The sequence below is a fragment of the Pan paniscus genome, chromosome 21 (genome assembly GCF_029289425.2).
Source record: "Pan paniscus chromosome 21, NHGRI_mPanPan1-v2.0_pri, whole genome shotgun sequence".
Taxonomy (NCBI): Eukaryota; Metazoa; Chordata; class Mammalia; order Primates; family Hominidae; genus Pan; species Pan paniscus.
In genome coordinates this window covers 26,669,055-26,687,840 of record NC_073270.2, presented here as the reverse complement: position 1 = coordinate 26,687,840, position 18,786 = coordinate 26,669,055, and the positions used below count along the sequence as shown (strand labels likewise).

The 18,786-nt window shown below is 54.0% G+C and overlaps 1 protein-coding gene across 1 annotated transcript in view; it reads left to right on the top strand.

Annotated features, from left to right (window-relative positions):
- The window catches only part of LOC103784124 (uncharacterized), a 28,209-nt gene that overhangs the window by 325 nt on the left and 9,098 nt on the right, over window positions 1-18,786 (top strand). Inside the window, exons 2-3 of the mRNA XM_063600907.1 lie at window positions 39-123; window positions 379-705. Of these exons, the coding sequence (XP_063456977.1) occupies window positions 39-123; window positions 379-705 (412 nt within the window). The remainder of the gene's footprint in view (window positions 1-38; window positions 124-378; window positions 706-18,786) is intronic.

Here is an 18,786-nt window from a genome sequence, read left to right as displayed (position 1 = left end):
GAGGGCTGTTGGATCAGTGAATTTGCACCTGACCCTAGGACTCGAGACCTATGGGATCATTCTTTGCTGCAGCGAGGCCCTGTCTGCCTCCCCAGATGTGGCGAGCCCATCCTATCTCACTCGGTAAGGGCCAAAATGGGATCTGAAGGGGAGTCCTGGGAACACAGCATGTGTCCTGAAGCTCCCATTCCCTCCCTCAGTGGAAGTCAACTCAAGCAGGTCCTGAGGACAGGACTCCTGGGGGTTTGGCCCTGGGAAAGGACAAGACACCCGCGGTCCCCTCTCCCACGCCGCCCCAAACTGGAGCCTGGATCCAGCCGCCGCAGTGGCTGAAGCAGGATCCTCGCTGCCGCCGCGCTGCGGTGGCGTTATTTAAAGGGGACGCAGCCTGACTGCCAGGAGCCGAGCGCCAGTCGGGCCAGCCAATGCGCATGCGCGAGCCGCGAGCGGCTTCTCCCGTCACAGTGCTTCCCACGGTTGTCTTAGAAACCAGTCCCCGGGGCTTGGCAAAGCAGGAGCCCTCCATGGCAGTGCTTGTGTGTCGGGGCTCAGAGGCTCCGGCCTGACCTCTCCACGGGGTCGACGGGAATTTCTACGGACGCCAGGAGTCGCAAAGGGCCGACCCGGAAGACGAAACCCCCGGCGGACTCCGGGGTCAGCAGCAGGGCATCCCACCCCAGGCCTGCCCGGACGGTGTTGGTTGGGGTGAGTCTCTCCAAAACTCGTGTCGCCCTGATCTGGAGGACAGGTAGGACTGCGTGCCCCTGGGGTGCTCTCTCCCCAGAGGGTGGATCTTGTCCAGAGCAGATCCTGGAAGCCTCAGGGATTGCCTATGGAGGTATGTTTCAATGCCTCTGCTCTAGGAGTCTGTGTGTGTGTCTCTGTGTGTGTGTGTGTGTGTGTGTGTTTGCATCTGTCTGTGAGTGTGTGTGTGTCTGTGTTTCTCCCATGCTCTCTTCTCTCTCTGTCTCTCAGTCTCTGTTTGTTTCTTTCCTCTCTGTCAGTTTGGGTGTGAGTGCCCGTGTGCGTGTGTGTCTTTGGCTGAATGTTTCCTGTGCTCCACAGAGCGGTTTCTCGCATGGCGGCCTGTCTCATTCTTGAGGGACATCCTCTCCTCCGCTGCTGGGTGGACTGACTCCCTTGATCTTCTGTCCCAAAGAAATGTCAGGGACCCAAAGAGAGACTGCGCTGGGGCTGGGGCTGAGGCTGGGACTGGGGCTGGGTGCAGCCGAAGTTGTGTCAGGGCTACCAGGGCGGTGGGGGTTTGAGGGTGGGGCGAATTTTGCAGAAACCTCTTTGCTCCTCTGGTAGGCATTTGAAAACGTGGCTTGGGTGATGCACACGCGCCCCCACCCCCCGGGTCCCAGGTGTTCTTCGATTTTCCTTGGCATTGATGGAAAGGTCAATCGTTCCCCCCTTCCGCCGGCACATACCTGGACACCACGGTTTGTTTTGCCGTCGCCCAGTATGCCTCCGGTGACACACGTTCACACCATCTGCTGTGGGATACGCCAGTGTCACGCGTGGTCACATGGTCTGCACCTGGCATTCACCCCTGTTCCTGTTTGCACGAGCCCTGTAAAGCTCGGTCAGCTTTCCGGAGCCCCAGGGCTTTTAGAATCGGGGCAGGCCACTACCCTTTCATAGGAGGAGAGAGGCGGAGGGCTGTTGGATCAGTGAATTTGCACCTGACACTAGGACTCGAGACCTATGGGATCGTTCTTTGCTGCAGCGAGGCCCTGCCTGCCTCACCAGATGTGGCGAGCCCATCCTATCTCACTCGGTGAGGGCCAAAATGGGATCTGAAGGGGAGTCCTGAGAACACAGCAGGCGTCCTGAAGCTCCCCCTCCCTCCCTCGGTGCATGTCGGCTCCAGGAGGTCCTGAGGACAAGACTCCTCGCGGTTTGGCCCTGGGACAGGAAAAGAAACCCTCGGTCCCGTCTCCCACGCCGCTCCAAACTGTAGCCCGGATCCAGCCGCCGCCGTGGCTGCAGCAGGAGCCTCGCTGCTGCCGCGCTGCGGTGGCGTTATTTAAAGGGGACGCATCCTGACTGCCAGGAGCGGAGCGCGAGTCGGGCCAACCAATGCGCATGCGCGAAGCGCGAGCGTCTTCTCCCGTCACAGTGCTTCCCACGGTTGTCTTAGAAACCAGTCCCCGAGGCTTGTCAAAGCAGGAGCCCTCCGTGGCAGTGCTTGTGTGTCGGGGCTCAGAGGCTCCGGCCTGACCTCTCCACGGGATCGACGGGAACGTCTCCGGATGCCAGGAGTCGCAAAGGGCCGAGCAGGGTGACAAACCCCAGGCGGAGTCCGGGGTAAGCAGCACGGCATTCCACCCCAGGCCTTCGCGGACGGTGTTGGTTGGGGTGAGTCTCACCAAAAGTCATGCCGTCCTGATCTCGTGGACAGGTCGACCTGCGTACCCCTGGGGTGCTCTCTCACCAGAGGGTCGATCTCCAGAGCAGATCCCCGAAGCCTCAGGGATTGCCTACGGAGGTGTGTTTCAATGCGTCTGCTCTAGGAGTCTGTGTGTGTGTGTGTGTGTGTGTGTGTGTCTGTCTATGAGTGTATGTGTGTCTGTGTGTCTCCCATTCTCTCTTCTCTCTCTGTCTCTCAGTCTCTGTGTGTTTCTTTCCCTGTCTCAGTGTTTTGTGTGTGTGTGGCCGTGTTCGTGGGTGTCTTTGCCGAATGTGCCCTGTGCACCACAAAGCGGTTTCTCGCATGGCGGCCTGTCTTTGGTGACCCTCTTTCTGAGTCTCTGCCTGGGTCATGAGGCCGGTTTTCAATCTTTTTCACCGCCGCGGATCCGCTTTGGTTGTGTGAAGGCCTGGCCCACTTGAGGAGATGCGTTGTTCCTGGAGCAAAGGAAATTTCATGCCCATCCTGGGCGGCCAGTTTCCTAGGATCAGGATGAACACACTGCAGCTGAAGACAAATCACAGGGGCTCTTTGTCCCGCAGGAGAGCAGCGGACCCACGTCAGAGAAGATGCTTGTATCTTTTCACGGCTCTTTTCTGAGAAATGAAGCCACACCACGATACGGTCTGCAAGAGGAAGCCGGGAATGTGAGATGGCAACAGTCTCTGTCACTGGAACGCTGGCCTCTCTGGACAAGCCACCCCTTTGGAACCCCTCCCCTTATGACCGTGGCGGTGGCACGGTGCTTTACGCAGCCTGGGCTCCGGCCTCTGCTCTGTCTTCCCTCTTGCTCTGCCTTCCCTGTTTCTCAGGGTCCTGGATGCCTCTCGCTCTGGCCAAATGTCTTCAACAAAGATGACTTCCCAGTCCGTCAGGGAGACACTTCCTGGAGATCCGTGTCCTGAATGTTTCTCTTTCCAAACGTGTTTCTGCTGGATTGGGCAGGTCTCATGACCCTTGAGCTCTTGGCTTCCATACGTTTCTCAGGCAGGGAAGCTTCCTTCTTCTCCAGGTTTACCCTCATGGGTGGGTGGATTGCCTAGAAGGAGCGCTAGGTGACAGTGACTGGCCTTGTCTTCCAGGACAGCTGGTGTCGCATTTCCTCTGCACTTCCTGTCTCATTCTTGAGGGACATCCTCTCCTCTGCTCCTGGGTGGAGTGACTCCCTTGATCTTCTGGCCAAAATGAATGTTAGGGAACCAAAGGGACTGGGCTGGTGCAGGGGCTGGGGTTGGGGCTGGGTGCAGTCTAAGTTTCGTCAGGGCTACCAGGGCGGTGGAGGTTTGGGGGTTGGGCGAATTTTGCAGAAACCTCTTTGCTCCTCTGGTAGGCATTTGAAAACGTGGCTTGGGTCAGGCACAGGCGCCCCCACCCCCCGGTCCCAGGTGTTCTTCGATTTTCCTTGGCATTGAGGGAAAGGCCACTCGTTCCCCTCTTCCCCCAGCACATGCATGGAGAACACCGTTTGTTTCACGTCGCCCCGTATGCCTCCGGTGGCACACATTCACACCATCTGCTGTGGGATACGCCAGTGCCACGCATGGTCACATTGTCTCCACCTCGGATTCACCCTTGTTCCTGTTTGCAGGTGTCCTGTAATTGGCGGTCGGATTTCCGGAGCCCCAGGGCTTTTAGAAGTGGGGCAGGCCACTGCTCTTTCAAAGGAGGAGGGAGGCAGAGGGCTGAGGGATCAGTGAATTTGCAGCTGACACTAGGTCTTGAGACCTATGGGATCATTCTGTGCTGCAGTGAGGCGCTGCCTGCCTCACCAGATGTGGTGAGCCCATCCTATCTCACTCCGAGGGGGCCAAAATCGGATCTGAAGGGGAGTCCTGAGAACACAGCAGGCGTCCTGAAGTTCCCCTCCCTCGGTGGAAGTCGGCTCAAGGTGGTCCTGAGGACAGGATTCCTGGGGGTTTGGCCCTGGGACAGGACAAGACACCCGCTGACCTCTCTCTCACGCCGCCCCAAACTGGACCCCGGATCCAGCTGCCGCCGCGGATGCGGCAGGAGCCTCGCTGCCGCGGCGCAGCAGCGGCTTATTTAAAGGGACACAGCCTGCCTGTGAGGAGCGGAGCGCAAGTCGGCCCAGCCAATGCGCATGCGCGAGGCGCGAGCTTCTTTTCCCCTCACAGTGGTTCCCACGGTTGTCTTGTAATCCAGTCCCCAAGGCTTGGCAAAGCAGGAGCCCTCCGTGGCAGTGCTTGGGTGTCGAGGCTCTGAGGCTCCGGCCTGACCTCTCCACGGGGTCGACAGGAATGTCTCCGGATGCCAGGATTCGCAAAGGGCCGACCAGGATGAGGAAACCCCAGGCGGAGTCCGGGGTAAGCAGCAAGGCATCCCAGCCTCAGGCCTGCAGTGACGGTGTTGGTTGGGGTGAGTCTCCCCAAAAGTCGTGCAGCCGTCCGTGATCTCGAGGACAGGTCGGCCTGCGTGCCCCTGGGGTGCTCTCTCACCCGAGGGTCGTTCTCATCGAGAGCCGATCCCCGCAGACTCTGGGTTTGCCTGGGGGGGTGTGTTTCAATGCCTCTCCTGAATGACTCTTTTTGTGTGTCTGTGTCTGTGTGTGTGTGTGTCTGTGTGTTTCTCCCATTCTCTCTCTGTCTCTCAGTCTCTGTGTGTTTCTTTTCCTCTCTCAGTGAGTTGTGTGTGTGTGCCGGTGTGCGTGTGTGTCTTTGGCCGAATGTGCCCTGTGCGCCACAAAGCGATTTCTCGCATGGCGGCCTGTCTTTGGTGACCCTCTTTCTGCATCTCTGCCTGGGTCATGAGGCCGGTTGTCAATCGTTTTCAGCGCCCCGGATCCGCTTTGGGTGTGTGAAGGCCTGGCCTATGTGAAGAGATGCATGGGTCCCAGAGCAATTGAAATCTCATCCCCATCCTGAGCGGCCTCTTTCCTAGGATCAAAATGATCACACGGCAGCAGAGGACAAGAGCCCCACGGGAGCTCTTTGTCCCACAGGAGAGCAGTGGACCCACGTCAGAGAAGATGCTTGTATCTTTTCGTGGCTCTTCTCTGAGAAATGAAGCCACACCATGATACAGTCTGCAAGAGGAAGCCGGGAATGAGAGATGGCAACAATCCCTGTCACTGGAACAGTGACCTTGCTGGACAAGCCACCCTTTTGGAACCCCTCCCCTTATGCCTGTGGTGGTGGCACGGTGCTGTATCTGGCCTGGGCTCCGGCCTCTGCTCTCTCCTCCCTCTTGCTCTGTCCTCCCTCTGCTCTGTTCTCCCTCTTGCTCCTTCTGCTCTGTCCTCCCTCTTGCTCTGTCTCCCCATCCTAGATGCCTCTCGCTCTGGCCACATGTCCTCCCTGTCCGTTAGGGACTTCCCAGTCCTTGACTTCCCAGTCTGTCAGGGAGACATTTCCTGGAGATCCCTGTTATGATTGTTTCTCTCTCCAAACCTCTTTCTGCTTGATTGGGCAGATCTCCTGACCGTGGAGCTCTTTGCTCCCATAAGTGTCTCAGACAGGAAAGCTAGCTTCTTCTGCATGTTTCCCTTCATGGGTGGGTGGATTGCCTAGAATGAGCACTAGGAGACCAGGACTGGCCTTGTCTTCTAGCACAGGTGGTGTCGCATTTCCCTTGCACTTCCTGTCTCATTCTTGAGGGACATCCTCTCCTCTTCTCCTGGGTGGACTGTCTCCCTGGATCTTTTCGCCATAACGAATGTCAGGGAACCAAGGGGACTGGGCTGGGTCTTGGGCTGGGGCTGGGGCTGGTGTTGGGGCTGGGGTTGGTGCAGGGGACGTTGTGTGAGGGCTACATGGGCGAAGGAGCTTTGGCGGTGGGGTGAAATTTGCAGAAACTTCTTTGCTCCTCTGGCAGAAATTTCAAATTTTGTATCCGGTCAGTCACAAGCCCCCTCCTGGTTCCCAGGTGTTCTTTAATTTTTCATTGCTGTGATGGAAATGTCACTTGTCCCCCGCTTCCACCGGGCACATGCCTAGACACCACCGTTTGTTTTGCCATCGCCACACATTCCTCTGGTTACACACATCCACGCCATCTGCTGTGGGATGGGCCAGTGCCACACGTCATCACATGGTCTCCACCTGGGATTCGCCCCTGTTCCTGTTTGCACGTGTCCTGTAAATTGCGGTTGGCTTCCTGAGCCTCAGGGCTTTTAGAAGCCGGGCAGGCCAGTGCTCTTTCAAAGGAGAAAGGAGGCAGAGGGCTGATGGATCAGTGAATTTTCAGCTGACACCACGCCTTGAGACCCATGGGATCATTCTGTGCTGCAGCGAGGCCCTGCCTGCCTCAACAGATGTGGTGAGCCCATCCTATCTCGCTCGGAGGGGGCCAAAATTGGATCTGAAGGGGAGTCCCCAGCAGGCGTCCTGAAGCTCTCCCTCCCTTGGTGAGAATTGGCTCAAGGAGGTCCTGAGGACAGGACTCCTGGGGCTTTCGCCCTGGGACAGGACACCGGCCGCACCCTCTACCAGGCCGCTGCAAACTTTACCCCGGATCCAGTCGCTGCCGAGGCTGCAACGGGAGCCCATCTGCTACCGCGCAGTAGCCATTGTTTAAAGGGGCAGCAGCCTGCCGTCCAGCACCGGAGCTTTAGTGGGCCCAGCCAGTGTGCCTCCGCGTGGCTCTAGCTGATTGTCTCGTCACAGTGATTTCCACTGTTGTCTTCGTATCCAGTCCCTGAATTTTGGCATAGCAGGAGTTCTCCATGGCTGTGCTTCGGTGAAGGGGCTTCGTGCCTCCGGCCTGTCTTGCAGGAGTTTTAATACCCTTCCCATCCTGTGCTGCCTCGTTGCTAGGATCAAGATGACTGCAACCCAGCCAAGGACAAAGGCCTCACAGGTGCTCATTTTCCCCCTCAGGAGTGTGCCCACAGACCTTCAAGAAGATGGTTCTCACTCCTCTCGCCTTTTGCCCTCATTGAGAAATCTACCCACAGCTATACACTGGGACGGAGAAGGAAGCTGGCCACAAGATGGGGCAAGCATGTCTGTCACTCAAATGCTGGCCTTCCTGGCCAAGTCACCCATTTGGCACATTCTCCCGGATGCCCGTGATAGTGGCATTGTGCTGTGGCATTGGCCTCTGCTCTGTCCTCCCTCTTGTTCTGTCTGCCCAGTTCCTGTGAAGCCTAGAGGCTTCTTAGTCTGGCTCAATGTCTTCAACAAAGAACACTTCCCAGTCCATTAGGGAGAAATTTCGTTGGGGTCCCTTTTATGATTGCTTCCCTCTCCAAACCTATTTCTGGATGATAGGGTGTCATGATCCTGGAGTTCTGGGCTTCCATACCTGTCTTGGACAGGGAAGCTCCCTTTGTCTGCATGTCCCAAGTGATGGCTTCGTGGTCTGTCCAGGAAGAGTGGGAGGCAACCCCACTGTGGCTGACCTTTGCCTTCTAGAAAAGTTAGTGTTGCATCCCACCTGCCCTTCCTCTCTCATTCCTGAGGGCCATCCCTTTCCTCTGCTCCTGGCGAAAGTGCCTCCAAGCACTGAATCTTTTGGCTGCCACGGATGTCAGGGAGCCAAAGGGACTGGGTTTTGCTGGGTGCAGGGGAGGTGGCGTCAGGGGTACCTACCAGTGGCGGGATGTCGGTGTGGTGTCATTTGTCAAAACCTCTTGGCCCCTCTGGCAGTCATCCCTGAATGTGGCTTGGACTCAGGCACAGGCCCTGTCTCACAGGTTTTCTAGTGTGCTTGGCTTTTCCTTGGCTTTGTGTGGGAGGTCCCAGTGACCCACCTGCGCACACCTGGACGTCACTATCCATCTCAGCATCGCCCCATAGGGCCTCAAAGACCCATCCTGACTCCATCTGCTCTTGGGGAACATTAGTGCCACGTTTGGTCACATTGGCTCCATCTCGGACTCACCTCTGTCTCTCCTTGCACATGCTGTGGAAAGCAGTGTCGGGATGCCAGAGCCCGAACCTTGGAGATGAAGTCAGGCCACTGCTCCACCTAGGAAGGAGGGAGGCAGTGGGCTCATGGGTCAGTGCATTTTCAGCTGACAGTACGCCTTGCAGCCCTTAGGATCTTTCTGTGCCCCAGCGAGACACTTCCCGCCTCACTGCATTGTAACCCCATTCCTGATCACCCCGTGGGATCCACAGTCAGGTCGAAGAGGAGTCCAGAGAGCCCAGCCGCACCCTGAAGCTCCTCCTCCACCGGCAACTGAAGCAGAAGACCAATCAAGAGGGTCCTGATGACAGGACCTCTATGGGTACAACCCTTGGGTCTCCCGCAGGACCCTCTTGTAGTCCTCTTCCCACCCGCCGCCTCGGACTGCGCTGCCTCCGCCACCGCTGCCCCAGTCCCCTCAGCCGCGCGTCGCCATTTTTTAAAGGATCCGCCGCCGGACTCTGCGGAGCAAGCGGGGATTCGGTTTCGCCAGTGCGCATGCGCAAGGCCTGAGCCTCCGCTTTGGTCATACTGATTGCCACTGTTGCCCCTTGATGGGTCCCTGAGACTTTGTGAAGTAGGAGCCCCGTGTGATAGTGCGTCAGAGTCGGGTTGGAGAGCAGTCCTGGCCAGGGCATTAACAGGATGGTCTCCGGAGCCTAGGATTCTCGGAGGGTTGACCATCAGGAAGAAACCTCAGAAGGAAGAAACCTCAGAAGGTAGAAACCTCAGGCGGATCGCCGGGGCGGCAGCGCGAGATCCCAGCCTCAGGCCCGGATTCGGGGAGGGTCGACGAGGCCCCTTTCCCAATCTTCACTTCACCCGCTGCCGCCCCAGTCCCCGCAGGCACCGCTCCGCGGTCATTTTTCTTTTCTTTCTTTCTTTTTTATAGTCGGAATCTCACTCTGTCACTCAGTCGAGTGCAGTGGCGGGATCTCACCTGACTGCAAACTCTGCCGCCCAAGTTCAAGTGATTCTCTTGCCTACGCCTCCCGAGTACCTGGTACTAGAGGGATTAGTCAGAGTCGGGGCTAAGACCAGTCCTGCCCAGGGCATCAACAGGATAGTCTCTGGAGGCCGGGATTCACGGAGGGTCGTCCAGGAGGAAGAAACTGCAGGCAGAGGGCCGGGGAAGCAGCGCGGGATCCCAGGCTCAGGCCTGCATGGACGATGTGCCAGTGAGTCTCTTCAAAAAAGGAGAGGTTTGCTTGTGTGCCCGTGGGCTGCTCTCTCACCAGTGGGTTGTAGTCGTGGAGAGCAGAACCCTGAAAATTCAGGGGCTGCCTGGGTGTAGGTGTTACCGTGCCACTGCTGTATGTCTGTGCGTTTGTGTGTGTGCGTATGTCTCTCTCTTGTTTCTCTCTCTCCCTTTTCTCACTCTTTTGCTCTGTATCCCTGTGTGCGTGTGAGTGTGTGTGTTGGGACATATGTGCCCTGTGCGCCAGAGGACGGTATCTTCTACGTCCGCCTTTCTTGTGGTCAGCCTCTCCCCGCGTCTCTGCCTGGCTTGTGTGGCCCGTTGTCAGTCATTTTTCCGGCGGTTCCAGTTTAGGTTTGTGAAGGTCCAGATGAGGTGGGGAGCTGCGTCTCTCTCATGAGAATTTAAATCACCTCCCCACCCTGAGAGGCCTCTTTTCTAGGATTAAGGCCTCCACCCCCAAGCCAAGGATAATAGCCTCACTGGAGAGGTCATTGTCTACCTGCAGGAGCAGTGCAGAGCGACCTGAAAGAAGGTGGTTCTCATTCGTCTCTCTCTTTCATCTCCTTGAGAAATCTAGCCACAGGGTAACACAGGTTTTGAGAGGATGGGAACGGGACGTGGCAAGGATCTGTGAGCGTGCAGGCTGTGTTTCACATATCATTAAACATAGTCTAGTGAGGGTTCTGCAGATAACTGGCGTTTAAGTTTGTTTTATTGAATCAAGGAAAAACAAAAAATACTGAGAAAAAGTGACACAAGTTGCCTGCCAACCCATCTGACTGTTACAAATTTAATAGTAATTTTAATTTATCATCTCATGTAAAGGTCCTTGGCAGTGATACCTAATTTCCTAAGATAGCCTTGCTTTATATTGTGTGATTAAGATGTCATGCATATCAGAGTATCTGGAAATTCTTCCCAACATCCTTTACATACGTGATTAATCACATTTCCAAAATAACATACCAAAACGAATAACAGAAAATCATTTTAAGTTGTGGTTCCTTCATGCACAAAACATTTCATGTGTGTCTGGCACTCTTCCAGCCACAGATTTCATCTTAACCTAAGTATTGAAATGCTTGTGCCCTTTGATTAATTTTTCTATGCAAATACTTTGATAATAAGCTACATTGAGGCCGGGTGCAGTGGCTCACACCTAATCCCAGTTCTTTGGGAGGCTGAGGCCAGCGGATCACAAAGTCAGGAGATCAAGACCATCCTGGCCAACACAGTGAAACCCCGTCTCTTCAAATATACAAAGAATTAGCCAGGTGAGGCCAGGCTCTGGCTCATGCCTGTAATTCCACACTTTGGGAGGCTGAGGAGGGTGGATCACCTAAGGTCAGGAGTTCGAGACCAGTCTGCCCAACATGGTGAAACTCTGTTTCTACTAAAAATACAAAAAATTAGCCGGGTGTGATGGCAGGCGCCTGTAATCCCAGCTACTCGGGAGGCTGAGGCAGAAGAATCACTTGAACCCAGGAGGCGGAGGTTGCACTGAACTGAGATCATGCCACTGCACCGTCCGGCCTGTGGGACAAGAGTGAAACTCTGTGAAAAAAAAAAAAAAACCTGGTCTATACTAAAAATACAAAAATGAGACCCTGAAGGTCACGTCCAAATGAGAAAGACATTGTTTGGCTCAAATTGTCTGACACTAAGGAATAGTGCTGACTGGACAAGTGAGGTGGCTGACACCTGGAATCCCAGCACTTTGGGAGGCCGAGGCTGGTAGATCACCTGAGGTCAGGAGTTGGAGACCAGCCTGACCAACATCGTGAAACTCCATCTCTACTAAAAAAAACTACATGAAAATTAGCCGGCTATGGTGGTACATGCCTGTAAATCCCAGCTACTCAGGAGTCTGAGGCAGGAGATTTACTTGAAACTGGGTGGCGGAGGTTGTGGGGAGTGGAGATCACACCACTGCACTCCAGCCTGGGCAACAAGAGTGAAACTCTGTCTCAGAAAACAGAATAGTGCAGAGTAAGAGCAGATTTATGTATGTATGTATGTATGTATGTATGTATGTATGTATGTATGTATTTATTTATTTTCAGAGAAGCAGGGAATCTGGAATTTTGGGGGAAATGTCTGTTTCCAGAAGCTGAAAATGCTCTCAAATGGAAAATTCAGGTTAGCCTATATCAAGCTTCTCCTTGTTCTATGTGTGAAGACCATGGGACAGAGGGAGCAGCTTGAGCCAAGTCAGGATGGTAGGATGGGACAGGTGGCCAGGGCTGCCGCACTGGGGACCCTGGTGGAGGATTTGGCTGGAAACGCAGGTGGGACCAGACCATGAAGAGTCTCAAACACAGACCTGAGGACTCTGACCTTCATCCTGGGGGCGGCAAGAAGCCATGTTAGGTGAAGGAACAAGGCTGTTTCTCCCTCAGCACTAGTGCAAGGAAAGGCCAGGGAGGCCCTCAGTGGAAGCTTGCTGCTGGATTTGTTGATGTGCCTTTTCTCCTGCCTGCACTAGGGTCAGAATGGCCTGGGGTACTGCACACTTCCTACCAGGAACAGAAGGCCCCACAGCTATAGCACCTCTCTTCCCTTTAGTTCTTTGGAAGGATGAGCAAATTATTCACCCTCTCTGAGCCTCAGTTTTCTCATCCATAAAATGATGACAGTACACCAACCTCACAGGTCACAAGGATGTTATGAAATCAGGTGAGCACAGCATAGTAGGTGTATTTTTGGGTCCTATTATTACATGTGAACTAAATTGCCTTGTAGAAAAGGCACAGGCTCGGGGGACCTGTGTTTCAATCCCACTATGCCCCTGTAATGCCCACCTCTCAGGGATGATGGAAAGATTAAGTTCACGGAGATGATGCTTGTGCAGCATCTGATACCCAGCAGATACCTAAGAACCTAACCTACCACCCACCTGAGCAAGCACAACAGTCCTGCTCCTCCTGCAAGCACTGGGGATGCTGCCTCCCAACTGCCTTAGAACACTGCTCCTCCTCCCTCTCTGCAGGGGGCATTTTGTAGGCCTCAGTCGCTGGGCTTGCTGTCCTCTCACCTTCATCTCAGCACGGGGCTCAGAGCACACATTCTTCACCTTTGCAAGAAGCTTCTATATGCATCCCTGCCCCCAGGCTTGCTGAGTGCATTCATCTATTGTCTTATTTATAATCAGGACAGAGTTGCTCCCTACTGTGTAGATGAGGAAATGGAGACCTAGAAAGGGAAGGAACAACCAACACTTTGAGCACCTGCAATGTGCCTGCGGCAATGTACGCATTAGCTCTGCTTCACAGCAGCCCAAGAGGGAGGTATTATTCTCCCCCTGTGTAAATGTGGGTGTTGAGGCTCAGAGAAGGGCAGTGACTTGTCCAAGGTCACATAGCAAGCAACCGTCAGTGGCTGACGGCTAACCCAGGTCTTTCTGACTTCAGAGTGTGGGATTTAGAACAAACATTTGCAACGTGAGATTAACAGATCCATCCCCCAGTGCTGTTCCAAAGACCAGATGGGGTCATAAGTGTGTGAGTACCTGTCATGGTGCCCAAGGACTGGGAATAGAAGCAGAATCCCATCCACCTCCACCTAATCATACAGAGAAAGGAGACAGGAGCCCAGGGAGGGCAGTGCTGTGCCCAAGCTCTCAGCAAGCAGTAGGCAGAGCCCAGGCCCCTGCTTTCCCATGCCCACCCCTTCCCAGTTCAGGGCAAGGCCACCTCTCCAGGGCATTTCCCTCCCCTAGAGAGGAAACTCCCCAAGTTCCTCTGACCAGACAGGAGAGCGAATGAGAGCAGAAAATTCCACTTCGGCACACACACCTGGAGCCTGAGGCTGAAAGCTGGAATCCCAGACTTTGACACTCAAGAAGGCAGCTCCACACTCTTTCAGCACCTCCACCTGGGACCTTCATGAGCACCTTGCTTCCCTCCCAGGGGAGAGGGGTGTCCCAGAGATACTTGGGCCCTTAGAAGGCACTATGAGTTGGCAGTGACTGCAGCAGCGTGGTGGGATTGTGGATGGTGTAGGAAGCAGGGGAAGCAGATCACAGCACTCAGGATGGCCAGAGCTGAAGGCATCAGAGTCCCCTGCCCTTGCTCTGCAAAAAAAAAAAAAAAAACCCACGGCATATTCCCCTCCCACTCCACACCTCCCACGGTCAGCAGTAGGCCCCAGAGGAGGAGCAGTGAGGCCTCAGGAGGACGGCAGCCACTGCTGGCAAGACGTTGGTGTTCTCCTGTTGAACTGCACAGGTTGTCAGCATCAGACAAGGTCGCTCTGTGACCATGATGGGTCAAGACAAAGCAAGGTCACTTGGTAGCTATCATGGCTCAGCTCATGCAAAACATGGACAAAAATGACCTCACACCCCCTCCCCTGTGTCTATGTCATGACCACTACCTCTGTCAATTGCAGCGTTAGCTTTGGTCTTGTCTTCCTTCCTTCTAGGTAAGATTGGGGAAGATGCCAGATGATAGAACCCACCCTGCCTCTGACAGCATCCAATCTGGAGCAAAGGTTTCTTTCAACCCTCCCCCAAGCTCCCAATACAAGCCCAAATTCTGGAACAAGTCCTTTCCAACACCTCCTTCAGAGAAGCTCCCTGGCTCCAGGCAGTGCTTGCTCCCCTCACTGCAGCAGGAAGCCTAACTTGCGAACTGCAGGTGTGCTCCAGGTGGTCGCTGGATGCAAGGTATTGACAGATGGATCCCATCGATACCCCCACTGCATAACCATGTAACCATATCATCCCCCACTTGCACATGAGGAAACGGAGGTCCACAGGGTGGGGAAGGGAAGACATAATTTGTCCTTCAAATGCGATACCGGTGAGATGTGACAGGCAGCATCCCTCATAACTCAGCGAGGCAGTGGGCACACCAGGACCCTCCCAGGCAGATCGGGTGTGTGGTCGCCCCCATTGCATAGCATGGGTGGGAGTTGGGGAGACCAGACATGGGTCTCGCCACCTCTCCACTGGCCCGACCTCCCTGCAGGCCCCCAGGACAGGGTTAGCATCTGCTTGCTGGCAGGCCTGGCCACCAGAGGCCTTTGCTTATGTCTAAGGTCCCTGTAGTTGTGGTTCACAGGATCGGGGCTGCTCCTGAGATTCAGCACCACACAGGCACTACACAGCACTGTGCTATGGTGGTGGGCACTCGCTTTCCAGATAGGGCCCATGTTGCCAGCAGGCATGATGCATCATTTACCCTACCTTGAGTGCAATATGTGGTTTTATAGAAAAAAACTTGGGCCAGGCGCGGTGGCTCACACCTGTAATCCCAGCACTTTAGGAGGCCAAGGCAGGCAGATCACAAGGTCAGGAACTCAAGACCAGCCTGGCTCATATAGTGAAACCTTGTCTCTATGAAAAATACAAAAATTAGCCAGATGTGGTGGTGGGTGCCTTTAGTCCCAGCTACTCCAGAGGCTGAGGCAGGAGAATCACTTGAACCTAGGAGGCAGAAGTTGTGGTGAGCCAAGATCATGCCACTGCACTCCAGCCTAGGCAACAGAGCAAAACTCCATCTCAAAAACAAAAAAGAGGCCGGGCGCGGTGGCTCACGCCTGTAATCCCAGCACTTTGGGAGGCCGAGGCGGGCGGATCACGAGGTCAGGAGATCGAGACCATCCTGGCTAACACGGTGAAACCCCGTCTCTACTAAAAATACAAAAAAATTAGCCGGGCGTGGTAGCGGGCGCCTGTAGTCCCAGCTACTCGGGAGGCTGAGGCAGGAGAATGGCGTGAACCCGGGAGGCGGAGCTTGCAGTGAGCCGAGATCGCGCCACTGCACTCCAGCCTGGGCGACAGAGCGAGACTCCGTCTCAAAAAAAAAAAAAAAAAAAACAAAACAAAAAAGAAAGAAAAGGAAAAGTATTTGTAGATGAATGAAGGTGATTCCTTTGAATATTGAAAATGATTTTATTTTAGCCATTGGTCTGGCACTCATTCCGATGGGGTGACATGTGTCCCTGCCTTAGTCAGCAGAGCACAGGAGTATGCTACACCTCCCCTCATCTGAAGATTCAGCCCATGAGCAGGAACGCCTGTTTTTGTGTCATACCAACAGAGAGGATGTGTCTGGTTTCACCATTCACTGCAGGGGCAGAAATTACCCAGAAAGAAGAGACAGTCTGTTCCCAGGAGTGTGTCCTTTTGACCCAGCATGGGGGTCATCTCCCTTCCTTGGCCAGGACCCCCAACCTGAACACAGAGGTAGACAACATGTGAAGGGCTCCCATTCCCAGGTGGTCCAGGGTGCAAGCTCTGAGCCTGTGGTCCTGGTCACTGCCCTTTTCTCCACAGCATGGCAGTCACCATCCTGGGCTGGGGCACAGAGGGGCTTTACAGAGATCAGCATAACAAAAGCATCACTGAGATGCTGCAACAGGAAACCGTGATACCTTCGTGGGCTGCCAAGGCATCCTAAGCTATTTGTTGCTGCACTCAGTGTCCCCAGACAGCTGTGTGGCTGTCACTGCCTCTGGTGTGTCCATTTTACTTCTCTTCTCCTGCCTCAGTTTCTGCTCTGAACTCTGTCTCTAACTTACAAGAAATCAAGCTCACTGGATTCTGAGCTCTTCGGGGTCAAGGACTGTGTCCGTAGCTCATGTCTCTTTCTAGAGATCACAGCTTAGTATCTGGCACAGAGCAGATACTCAGCCAATGCCAAATGATTCATTTGCCAGAAGGCTGAATTTCATCCATAATCCTAGTCAATGCAAATACATTGTGCCAGTGGGGTGTGTTTGTCCTCTGAAGGCGTTTTCCCAGGCTTTGTAAATACATACAGGCCATTTAGAAATTTGAATGTCAAAGAGTAAAGGAGCTTAGAAAGTAAGCATTGGAGAAGTGTGGGAGGGTGGTATTATTTACAAAACATTCCTGGGTCCTTGTGAGTTCTATACACCCTTGATGAGCACTGATTCTGGGCCAGGCCAGACACCCAGCTGGACCCAGGAGATACTGAGGTGAGTAAAGCCAAAATGCCTCCATTCAGCAGGAGGCGGCAGTCACACCAAAGTGATAAAGGCACAAAACGCAGAGGCAGCAGGGGAGCAATGACTACCTTGTTCCAGGACTCTGTGACCTCAGGGAGAGCTTTCAGAGGAGGACATCTGTGCAGGGCTTGGAAGGATGAACACAGATTTGCCTAGCAGAAAAGGGAGCCAAGCAAATCCTGATGGAGAACAGCTTGGGTGCGAGTGTGAGCCACAGGATTGAGGGGCGCAGGCATGGAACTGGAGGAGCAGAAAGAATGAGGGGAGATAAAGTTGGGAGGTCAGCAGAGGTCAGTCACAGGAGGTTTTGAATCCTGGTGAGGGAGCAATGGGTGCTGCACAAGGGACATGGGCCTGGAGGAGATGCAGTTAGCTCTGAGTGAAGATGGAGCATGCCATCCACCAGGGAACCACAAGATGCAATAGAAATAAGAACCCTGAGAAGCCTGCACAAAGAATGAGGGGCCCAGGGGCAGCACCAAGAAGGTCCCTGTCAGAGGCCAGCTTTGAACGGAGACAGAAAAGACTCTTGAGGGCCTCAGCTGCTAAAAAACCTCCTCAATAAATCATATTTTACCTTCAAATATTTGCTAAAGAATACTAACTATTGGAAGAGCAATGGCCCATTGATAATAATTATTCCCTCAATGAACATTTTTTACAATTCTCAAAATGCTCTCGGTCCAGTCTCTCATTGGAACCCCCATAAAATCCCATTTTACAAATAGGGAAATGAGGCCCTGTGATGTCACACCGAGGTTTGCAGGAGTTCCAGGATAGAAAATAGGGAGCACTTTCATCTCAGCCCTGGGTATAAGTCTCAAAATTCCTTTTCGGGGAGGGGGTCCTTGAGGCCATCCAGCAGCCCATAGTCCAAGTCTTCTTCCTCCTTGGGCTTCTCCACACCTGTGTCCAAAGCCTCCTTCTCCTCCTTTGTTCTCAGGTACCACTACCAGTTGTTGGGCAGGGAGACCTCCTGCTGCTGCCCCTCCTAGGCTGCATCCTCCAACATGGGTGCACTGTGGTTCAGCCAGCACCTACACCACCTGCAGCCCAGGGCTCCTGTGGTGGGCCTGAGGTTCCTCCCTATCAAATGGAGATATGCTGGGGTTGCTGCCTTTGCTGAAGCCCATGTCCAGGTCATCTTGGGGGTGGCCAAGGTTACAGGGTCCTGGGGACAGGCCAGAGGGCTGCAGGAGCAAAAACCAAGAGGATGAGGGGATCTCTTGAGTCAGACCGCCTGGATCCACATCCCAGAGACTAGCTGCAAGGCCTGGGGAAGACTAGTTCACCTCTCTGGGCATCAGTTTCCTCCCCTGTAAAGTGGGAGTTATAACAGGTTCATTCCTACAGTTGTCTCTGAGCTTTATGGCAGGTAATGTGTGGAAAGTACTTCGCACAAGGCCTGGCACATGGTAGGTGATAAATAATAAACAGGGTTACTATGATATCATCATCTGAGCTAGGTCACTCATGCACTTCTCCAATGCTTCAGGGTGCCCCTCCATCCCTCACAGGGTAGCAGCAAGTGAAAGGGATGCCCCAGGCCTTGAGGAGCTCACATCTACTTATTTCCCAGGGGTCTCTGTCCATTGCCCACCCATGCCTGGCATGCAGTAGGTGCCTCATCCACATCTGGTGAAAGAGTGGAAAGCAGGTCATTATCATGTATTGTTTGGCACAGAATCTGCAGTAGGGGACAGAGAAGTGAGTGACTGTAGTTGTGCCCACCAGTTCCTGTCCCTGAACTTTCAGGGATCAAGAGGCCTTAGCAAGTCTAGTACCAGGGAATGGGCACTGTGTGGTGGAGCAGGAGGCAGGTCCTAAGAAAGACAGTGGGGTGAGGAGAGGAGCTCTGCCTTTGAGGTCTGGGAGATCCTCCACCAGGACCTCAACAAAGGCCCCGGACAGGTCATCCCTCCTCCCAGAATCTCTCTATGCTCTTCTATGTAATGGGGCTAGCCTGGAAGAGATACTTGCACAACCATGTTCAGAGCAGCAGCATCCACAATAACCAAAAGGTGGAAGCAACCCAAGTGTCCATGGATGGATGGACGCATCAACAAAATGCTGTCTATGCATAGAGTGGAATAGTGTTCAGCCTTGAAAAGGAAGGAGATTCTGACACCTGCAGTGTCAAGAACGAACCTTGAGGACATTAGGCTGAGCAAAATAAGCCAGACCAAAAAGACAAATGCTGTATTATTTCACTTTTCCAAGGCATCTAGAGTAGTCAAATCCATAGAGACAGACTGGAGAATGGTGGCTACCAGGTCCTGGGGAGGGTGGTGATTGGGGAGTTGTTTTTAAATGAGTTACAGAATTG